Source organism: Notothenia rossii, assembly GCF_949606895.1.
Source record: "Notothenia rossii genome assembly, chromosome: 8".
NCBI classification, from domain to species: Eukaryota; Metazoa; Chordata; class Actinopteri; order Perciformes; family Nototheniidae; genus Notothenia; species Notothenia rossii.
Window position 1 is genome coordinate 41,656,042 of NC_136906.1, and position 10,000 is coordinate 41,666,041.

General features: G+C 41.9%; 2 protein-coding genes and 1 long non-coding RNA gene across 5 annotated transcripts in view; 2 read left to right on the forward strand and 1 right to left on the reverse strand.

The window, feature by feature from the left end:
* Positions 1-10,000, forward strand: part of LOC307017377 (junction plakoglobin-like) — a 708,820-nt gene that overhangs the window by 137,589 nt on the left and 561,231 nt on the right. The gene's annotated exons all lie outside the window — the stretch shown is intronic.
* Positions 1-10,000, reverse strand: part of LOC307017393 — a 37,495-nt gene that overhangs the window by 27,311 nt on the left and 184 nt on the right. For both annotated transcript variants that reach the window (XR_013802167.1, XR_013802168.1), the window contains exon 2: positions 9,538-9,626. This is a non-coding gene — a long non-coding RNA (uncharacterized lncRNA). The remainder of the gene's footprint in view (positions 1-9,537; positions 9,627-10,000) is intronic.
* On the forward strand, positions 3,196-8,197 carry LOC307017381 (zinc finger protein 862-like). Its single transcript, XM_079646976.1, has 8 exons — positions 3,196-5,841; positions 5,919-6,094; positions 6,189-6,652; positions 6,740-6,997; positions 7,081-7,290; positions 7,367-7,597; positions 7,714-7,866; positions 7,934-8,197. Exons 3-8 carry the CDS (start codon positions 6,533-6,535, stop codon positions 8,108-8,110), a joined length of 1,149 nt encoding a protein of 382 aa, XP_079503102.1. The 5' UTR covers positions 3,196-5,841; positions 5,919-6,094; positions 6,189-6,532; the 3' UTR covers positions 8,111-8,197.

A 10,000-nucleotide genomic window follows, 5' to 3' on the forward strand; every position in this document is an offset into this window, starting at 1 on the left:
TTTGACCTGAAATTATACAATTGCAGTCAACAGTGAGTTGCAATGCAGAGACCAAACTAGATTCAAGCTTGTTTTCAATTCTAGCTGGTGGTCAGTGAAGATGCTGGCACAACTAGTCAGAATACTGAGGGAGAGGCAGCAGGTCCCAGTGTGGTAGAAGCAGCAGCAGGTCCCAGTGTGGTAGAAGCAGCAGCAGGTCCCAGTGTAGAAGCAGGGGCAGGTCCCAGTGTGATACAAGCAGCAGCAGGTCCCAGTGTGGTACAAGCAGGTGCAGGTGAACAAGCAGCACAGTTCCAAGCATCACAGACACATACACAGACATAGTTTAATAGCAAGGAGAACTCTACCATTTAAATGCAGTAGTAACAATGCATTATTTTCAGATTCCAAGCATCGCCACTCAGGATGGAACCCTGATTGGCTCAAAATGCCACAGTTCAAGAATTGGCTCTACCTCACCCAGCATGGTATGAATGGCATTTGCAAGTTTATATTTGTAATACAACTTATTTTTTGTAAGACACGTTTTTCTTTTTAAAAAGGAATGTTTTGCCGAATCTGCAGGCAACACAAGCCTCCAATAAAGAAAGGCCCCTTAAAACGGGCTTTCATAGAAGTTGGGATTCTTGTTTTCCGCAAGGATTATATCGAGCCTCAGAGCCTCATCAATATAGTGTAAAGCATCAGGTCTGACTTGCATCAATCAATCAATCAATGTTTATTTATATAGCCCAATATCACAAATGTTACATTTGTCTCAGTGGACTTCACAGTTTGTACAGAATATCAGTATGACAATACGACACCCTCTGTCCTTAGACCCTCACATCGTACAAGGAAAAACTTCCAGAGAAAACCCAGTTTAAAGGGAAAAATGGGAGAAACCTCAGGGAAAGCAACAGAGGAGGGATCCCTCTCCCAGGACGGACAGACGTGCAATAGATGCCGTGTGTAAATTGAAAAGATAATACATTTGCAACATAGGTAGTCCAAATGTTTGGAAATGCATGTGTGTATAATAGGAAGATGAATCCATGAGTATATCCATCCAGGACTTATGATCCAGGACCACAGCCACGACTCAAGATCCAGGACTCGCAATCCATAACACAGGACCGCAGGATCATCCATGACTCCGGATACCGGCGTATATAGACACCAAAAAGAAAGAAATTTGGGGAAGCTGGGTTAATCGGAACATGAGAGTACACAGGTATAGACAGAGAGAAGGAAGAAGTAAGATGTCCCCCGACAAACTAAGCCTATATCAGCAAAACTAGGGGCTGAATCTAATCAGCCCTAACTATAAGCTTTATCAAAAAGGAAGGTCTTAAGCGCACTCTTAAAAACGGATAGGGTGTCTGCCGTCCGAACACAAACTGGAAGCTGATTCCACAAAAGTGGAGCTTGATAAGAAAAGGCTCTGGCTCCCATTGTACTTTTAGAGACTCTAGGAACAACCAACAACCCTGCATTCTTGGAACGCAATGCCCTATTAGGACAATAGGGTATAATGAGTTATTTAAGGTAAGATGGCGCCTGCCCATTAAGGGCTTTGTAGGCAAGAAGAAGAATTTTAAATTATATCCTGTGTTCTATAGGGAGCCAGTGTAAGGCAGCCAGAACAGGAGTAATGTGGTCCCTTTTCCTAACTCTGGTTAGTACACGAGCTGCAGCATTTTGAATCAGCTGAAGCGACTTGACTGACTTCTTGGTACACCCTGATAATAAGGAGTTACAATAATCCAGCCTTGAAGTAACAAATGCATGGACTAGTTTCTCTGCATCGTTTTGAGGCAAGATATGCCTGATTTTTGCAATGTTACGTAGATGGAAGTAGGCGGTCCTTGAAATTGATTTTATGTGGGCGTTAAAGGATAAATCCTGATCAAATATAACACCAAGATTCCTTACAGTCTCACTGGAGGCCAAATTAATGCCATCCATAGTTAATATATCTTTAGATAATTTGTTTCGTAGATTCTTCGGGCCAAGTACAATAACTTCAGTTTTGGTCGTGTTTAACATCAAAAAATGTAAGGTCATCCACGTTTTTAAGTCCTTGAGGCAGTCTTGAATTTTATTTAGATGATTAATTTCATCAGGCTTGATTGATAAATATAGTTGAGTATCATCCGCATAACAATGAAAGTTTACAGAATGATTCCTTATAATATTGCCTAACGGAAGCATATATAGGGTGAACAAAATAGGTCCAAGCACTGAGCCCTGTGGCACTCCATGGCTAACTTTGGTTTGCATGGAAGATTCATCGTTGACACGTACAAACTGAGAGCGTTCAGATAGATAGGACCTAAACCAGCCTAATGCAGTTCCCTGTATGCCAACTAAGTGCTCTAGTCTTTGCAATAGGATATCATGGTCGATAGTATCAAATGCAGCACTAAGATCGAGCAAGACAAGAATAGAGACAAGTCCCTTGTCAGAGGCTATTAGAATGTCATTTGTGACTTTAACCAGAGCTGTCTCTGTGCTATGTTGTGTTCTAAAGCCAGACTGAAAATCTTCAAATAAATCATAGTTTTTTAAGTAATCACACAGCTGTTTTGCGACTGCTTTCTCAAGAATCTTTGAGAGGAATGGAAGATTAGAAATAGGTCTATAGTTGGCTAAAACCTCTGGATCGAGGTTGTGCTTTTTAAGAAGCGGTTTTATCACTGCTACTTTGAATGATTGTGGAACATAGCCTGATAATAAAGACAATTCATAATATTTAATAAAGAAGTGCTAATTAATGGAAAAACTTCTTTTAACAGCTTAGTTGGAATCGGGTCTAAGATACACGTTGATGGTTTAGAAGAGAGAATCATTGAATTTAATTGTTCAAGGTTTATGGCTGAAAAGCATTCTAGTTTACTATCTAGTGTAATATTATTAGAACTTACGTTTCCGGGAGCTGTTGATAACACTATACTGGTTAAAGGCAAGAGGTCATTGATTTTGTTTCTAAGAGTAACAATTTTATCGTTAAAAAAGCACATAAAATCATTACTACTGAGTGCTATGGGAATAGAAGGCTCAGTCGAGCTGTGGCTCTCTGTCAGCCTGGCTACAGTGCTGAAAAGAAATCTTGCATTATTCTTATTCTCATCTATTAATGAAGAGTAGTATGCTGCTCTCGCTTTACGCAGTGCTTTCTTATATTCATTGAGTGTAATATGCCAAATTAAACGAGATTCTTCAAGTTTAGTGGAACGCCATATCCTTTCAAGTTGTCTCGACTTTTGCTTTATTTTGCGGGTTTCGGCATTATGCCATGGAGCTAATCTATGTTGTTTTATTTTCTTCTTTTTCAAAGGAGCAACAGAGTCTAATTTTATTCGCAGCGCATCTGTAGCACTATCAACAACATGATCAATTTGGGGTGGTGTACATTTTGTATAAGTTTCCTCCCCTACATGCAGACATGCTATCGAGTTAAGTATTGGTGGAATCTCTTCCTTAAATTTGGCTATAGCACTAACAGATAGGTTTCTGCTGCAGGAGCTTTTGGCTAATGCTTTGTAGTCTAGTAACAGTACTTCAAAAATTACTAAGAAATGGTCGGATAAAGCAGGATTATGCGGTTCGACTAATAGTTGCTCAATTTCAATACCATAAGTCAGAACAAGGTCAAGAGTGTGATTATAACAGTGGGTTGGTTTATTTACACTCTGACAGAAACCAACAGAATCTAATATAGAGTTAAATGCAACAGTAAGGCTATTTTTATCATCGTCAACATGAATATTAAAGTCACCTACGATAATTACTTTATCTGTTTTAAGTACCAAAGCTGATAAAAACTCAGAGAATTCTGATAAGAATTCTGAATAAGGACCTGGTGCACGGTACACTGTAACAAATAAGATTGGCTGCAAAGTTTTCCAGGTCGGATGCGTAAGACTGAAAATGAGGCTTTCAAAGGAGGTATAATTTAATTTTTGTTTAGTATTGATAAGTAAACTTGAGTCAAAGATTGCTGCAACTCCACCTCCTCGGCCCGTGCCTCGGGCAATATGAGTATTGATATGGCTGGGTGGAGTGGCCTCATTTATGCTGACATATTCTTCATGTCTCAACCAAGTTTCAGTGAGACAGCATATATCAATATTATAATCTGATATTAAATCATTTACCAGTATTGCTTTAGATGCTAGAGATCTTATGTTTAAGAGACCACATTTAATCTTCCTGTTTTGTTGCACTGTAGTAGTTGTTACATTTACTTTTATTAGGTTATTATGTATGACACCTCTATTAGGTTTTACCTTAAATTGTCCTTGGGCAGACACACACACCGTTAATATTGGGTATTTTATTGGGTTCGGGATTCCTATGGATGACTGCCTAGGAGAGAGCGCAGAGAAGCGTGTAAGACTGTGACTCTGCCTCCTGGTCTCAACTCCAGTTTGTCATGGATTAAGTCCACAGAGCCCTGAAATGTTTGCCGAAATGAGATTTGCACCTTCCAAAGTAGGATGAATGCCGTCTCTCTTAATCAGACCAGGTTTTCCCCAGAAGGCTGTCCAATTATTCACGAAGCCCACATTGTTTGCTGGGCACCACCAAGACAACCAGCGCTGAAATGATGACATGCGGCTATACATGTCATCATTGATCAGATTGGGGAGGGGACCAGAGAAGATTACGGTGTCCGACATTGTTTTAGCATAACTACACACCGACGCCACATTAAGTTTGGTGCATTCTGATTGGCGTAAACGAACATCATTACCACCGACGTGAATAACAATCCTACTGTATTTACGTTTATTTTTAGCCAGCAGTCTAAGATTCGCCTCAACGTCGCCCGCTCTGGCCCCCGGAATGCATGTGACTGTGGACGCTTCGGTCTCTAAATTCACGTGTCTCATAATAGAGCTACCAATAACCAGAGTTGGCTTCTCAGCGGGTGTCTCGCTGAGTGGGGAATATCTGTTAGATACGTGAACGGGTTGGTGGGGACCTGCGGGTTTCGCGTTATGCCCCTTCTGAACAGTCACCCATTCTCCCTGCTGCTCGGGAGTTGCCGGGGGACGGCTAAGAGGAGCTACCTTTTGCCGGTCCGCACCGGCTAACATGGGCTTTACTGTAGCTGAGTTATTTTCTAAGATGCGGAGCCGGGCTTCTATAGCTATGATTCCCGCCTCCAACCTAACAACTATACTACATTTAACACATGTATCGGTACCAGTAAAGGAGGTAGGGGAGTAACCAAACATGAGACAGTTAGAGCAGGAAATAGCACCCGAGGGTGGGGAAAGAGCCATGGCTAGCTATCAAGCTAAAGTAGCTACCGTTAGCAAACCCGAAAAGAGTGTAGGCAACTGTGGAGTTACAGTCGCTAAGAGAAGGAGAGTTTGTGAGTGCTTAAGCTGTAGTAACGTGTGATTACAAAGTCAGGCAGTTGCCGTGATCAAGAGTTTAAAACGATCGATTAAGTTAAGATAATAAGCTATCAGCAACAGAACAGGCACACGGGATACCCGGAGATGACAACAACAACCGGAAGTTACAACATGCTTACCGCAATAGTGGTCCGTGTAGAAACGTGTCACCTGTCTCTTGCCAGGTATATCATTTTTTTATGTAAAGCTAATTTCTGCAACCTATCAACTATGTTTGGCTCATATAATGAATTATGTCTTTGCCCTTGGTCTAGGCTACTCAGTGATGAAGGCTTTTGAGCCCACAGTTATTATGGAGCATGAGGCCGTCATAGGTGGATTCAAATGCCTTTACTGGCTAGTAAAGAACGAGATTGCTCACCACACCAACTACCCTAAGCTCTTAAGTTTAACTCAGCTTTTGGGTTGTGATTACTTTGAAAAGCTGAAGGTAAACCTAGTACAAAATGATGCTTGTGAAACTAAGAACTTTAACCAGCTAAATGTTAAATGATCTCTTTTTCTCAGGTGGATCAAAGAAACAATTATCAATCACACAGAATAGTGGATGAAATGCTGGAGATCCTTGCAGAGATAGTAGAGTCGCCTATTTTGGAAGAGATAAGGTCATCTCAAGCAATCAGCCTAGAGGTTGATGAAACCACAGATGTATCTGTAAACCGCCAGCTGGATTTACATGTTAGGTTAAAGGAATGATGTGCATTTAAATAAAGATGTAGGCCTAGTTAAACTTAATATGTATTAATATGTGTGAAAACCTATACATTTTTATTTTAGACACCTGGATAAAGAGGGTTATGTTTTCAACCACTTCCTTGACCTGGTAACTCTGGAAGATGGGAAAGCTGACAGCGTTGTTGCTGCCATCAAGACGGTGCAGCAGTGATGACGGGTATGGAGTTTATTGTTAAATCTAATGGATTGTGTGAAATGTGTATTGTCAGCTGTTATTAAAGGAAACAAAATGACGCCCTCAACCCTGCATTTAATTCTTAAACTTAGGCCGTCTGAATGGAGTGGCAAAGCAGCTCACAGACAGTTTTCCAAAGCTGGTTTCTGTAGCGTGTGCTGCTCACAGACTAGCACTGGCATGCAAAGACGCCTCAAATGCTGTCAGGTATATGGCAAACTTCAGGAACCACCTGCAGGAACTGCACCTATTCTTCCGAAATAGTGCAAATAGGTCAGCCACACTGAGTGCTGCCGCAACCACTCTTGGTCTGAACGACTTGAAAGTCAAGGTGTGTTTTCACCTATTTTCATAATACTATTGTGGTTTCATATTATTTACATATATTTTACTTACCAGTGTTTCTACTTGTTGTTAGGAGGTGAAAGATACAAGGTGGCTATCGCAGCACCTAGCCGTTCAAAACCTCCAGAGGAACCTTCCAGCTGTGCTGGCTGCTCTGGCGGAAGAAGCGAGCACAAGGAAGTGCCCAGTGGCCAAAGGTCTATACACCTTCTGTGCCACATGCCGCTTTGTGGCTGCCCTCTACTTTCAGGCAGATGTGCTGCCCCACATTGCAATGCTGTCCAAGGTGTTTCAGAGAGCTGATGTGAACTTTCTCCACATAAAGGAGCAGGTAGATTACAAAGAAATGCATTTGATGCTCCCAGTTATTTGCATTATCCATCCTATTATATTTTTGTCTTTTTCCACATTTAGGTGCCAGTCACACTTGTTACTCTGAGGAGAATTCTGGAGGCAGGCGAGACCCCACTCCCTGGAACGTTCCTTGCTCGCCTACACCAAGACTTGGACAACCCAGGTGGACTTGGGGCGTTTAGCATTGCCGGAGAGGAGGAGAGGATCAGGAGGGTACACGGAATTCTGGAGCACCCCCGGGAAGATATGTGGGCCAGATTTGTCAGAGATGTAAATACATCCCTTCTTACTTTTACATTCCAATATTTATTTTCCTTGAACTGAAAAATGTATAATATCATTCCAGGTCCTCAAACCTTACATCTGCAGCCTGGAGAGCAACATTGATAGCAGGTTCCAGCATATTGAAGTGCTGGGGGCCTTCAGTGTCCTGGGTCCAAAGGCAGTTACCTCAAATGATGTAACCAACATTTCAATGTTGCAGACCCTTGCCAACAAATTCATCCCAGGGCAGGATGCCACAGTTATCCAAGAGTGGACCTCCTACAAGCAGCATGTTCTTGAAGGAACATTTAAGGTTGGTAAATACCTAAATTAATATGAACTTGACGGTTAGAATTGCTTGTTTTGACATCTGTAAATGTTTCAATTATACTGTATACTCATTTGCCCAGCCTTGGCTAATCTCTGAAGGACAAGACACAAGCTGAGATCATGCAGCTCCTGGCCAGTGAGAAGGACGAATGGGCAGAAATATACCCAAACCTCAGGCTTCTCTCTTCAGCGGGGTTGGTCATCCCTGTCTCCAGTGTAAACTGCGAGAGGGATTTTTCTACGATGAACAGGGTAAGTGTCATTCCCTGTTGCATGTCATTCTGTATAGTTCATTTAAAACAAACTGTCTGTTTTACAGGTGAAAACTGACATGAGAAACCGACTGAAAGGGGAGCACCTGGCTGCATGTATGCGGATAGCAGTCAGTGGACCAGCACCAGAGGCATTCCCATACACACAGGCGTTGGAGCTGTTCTTCAACAAACCCAGACGGATTAAGTGCTCTGACAAACAGTGCCATCTTTGTACAAAATGAATGTTGCCATACAGTAATGTAAAGTTAATGAATAAACATGTTGTTAAAACTTGTTGTTTGTCACATGTGTTGCACGTCACAAAGCCCGCCCCGCGGTCCGCTCGCACCGCGCTCCGCTCGCAGCCCCCCCCTGGCACCTTCCCCCCCAAGTATATTTCAGATCTGTGGGAAACACTGTATAGGTATGTTTTGTTTTACTGTCGGGTCACTCATTACTGGATCCGCGAGCTGCATGATACTGGCATAATAGATTGCCCGATCGGGCAACCAGCAGGTGAGGCTTCATTGCCCGAGCTAAATACAAGATGGCCCCGGGCCATCGGGCAGCCCTTAATGTCGAGCCCTGTACCTGGATTATTAGGTTTGACATGCCATCGCTGCCTGGAGTAATAAACCGTGAGCTGGGAGGAGTGGTGCTTCCTCTGGGTTTGTTTACAGTGATCTGAAGCGCTGCCCACTGATCTCTGCAGTTTGTTTGCCCAGCCAATCACAGGGGGAAAGGCTGGATTTAGAACGAAGACATCCTCCTCCGTTGCAGCGTCAGAGAAACATGAAAAACTGTGCTTTGTTTCCAATCAGGAAAAACACTGCAAAAACAGGGAATTAAAGAAAAAAACCTCATGAAGAGAGACTGAGCAGAGATCTGTCTCCCCGGGCGGACAGAGATTACATTAATATTGTCTGTACAGAATAACCAAGATAGTCAAATTAGTTTTGACAATCTAAATGACATTTACAAATGAAATCCATACTTTTTAAGCTTAAAAAGTGGTTTGTGAAAATAAAAAGAGAGCTGTAATAATTCAGACCTCGCCTACTTTCAGGAACTGTCATTCAGCTGCCACACACCACCTTCATACTCTTTAATACCAGAGACATTCAGGAGCACCATGGGTGTTCAGCATCCTGCCCTGACACTTCAGCATGTTGACTGCAGGGACAGGAGATCCAACCAGTGACCCTCTGATTGTTTTTTTAGCTAGCCTTAGCGTCGGGCCGAACCACGCCCCTTAGCTGTGATATAATGAGCATACTGTATACCACAGCCTGTCGTGAGCTATTGCTTAAATATAATGACTGATGCTGGTGTAACCATTATACTGTTGCTGCTCTAGAATCACTACAGGTACAGCTGCTAGAGGAGGGGCTGCTTTGTCTCAGCCAGCAGCACATTTTATAAGATCTGCCACATTTAAAAATAAGTGGCAAACTAACCAACACAATTAAGACTATATAAGCGGCTTTTGTTTTGTCTTGTTTGTAACAATTTCACCAATATTTATCGGCCACAACTAATTGTACTAGTGATAAATGGACAATCTTAATCTGTAATTGTATACAACTACGCTCACAGGGTTTACCAGGGACAGGAACTAACTAATAATGGTGCTTTTAAATACTCTGTGAGAAGGTAAGAGGTTACTTACAAAGCCTACTTTGTAGAAGTCTGTTGGGTTGGGGTTCTCTCAAATACAAGCTCACAGTGTTTGCATTTCCACTGCATCTTCAGGAGAACCTGTAAAACAGAACATAAGAAAATGTTTAGCTCAACAACTCACATAGTAACATTAACTGTTATTCATTTTATTTTATTTTTAAACCATTAACTCTACTGCAAAACGTTAACCAACCTCTGGTACTATCTACCTAATGACATTCTCCTCGGAAAATGTTGCTAAGTTCCTGTTGTAAATGTGACAAATCACTCACGTGCAACCTAAGGAAAACACATTTTAAATCAGTTTTGTTACCATATGAACAGACATTAAGTAACGTTAGCTAAACCACCTGCAGCTTTAGCGCTAAGCTAACTCATTGTGAGCAGGTCTTTTAGCAAATACATTTTTGACAGAAAGATATCTACAGATAGATATAGATGTTTTCAAACTC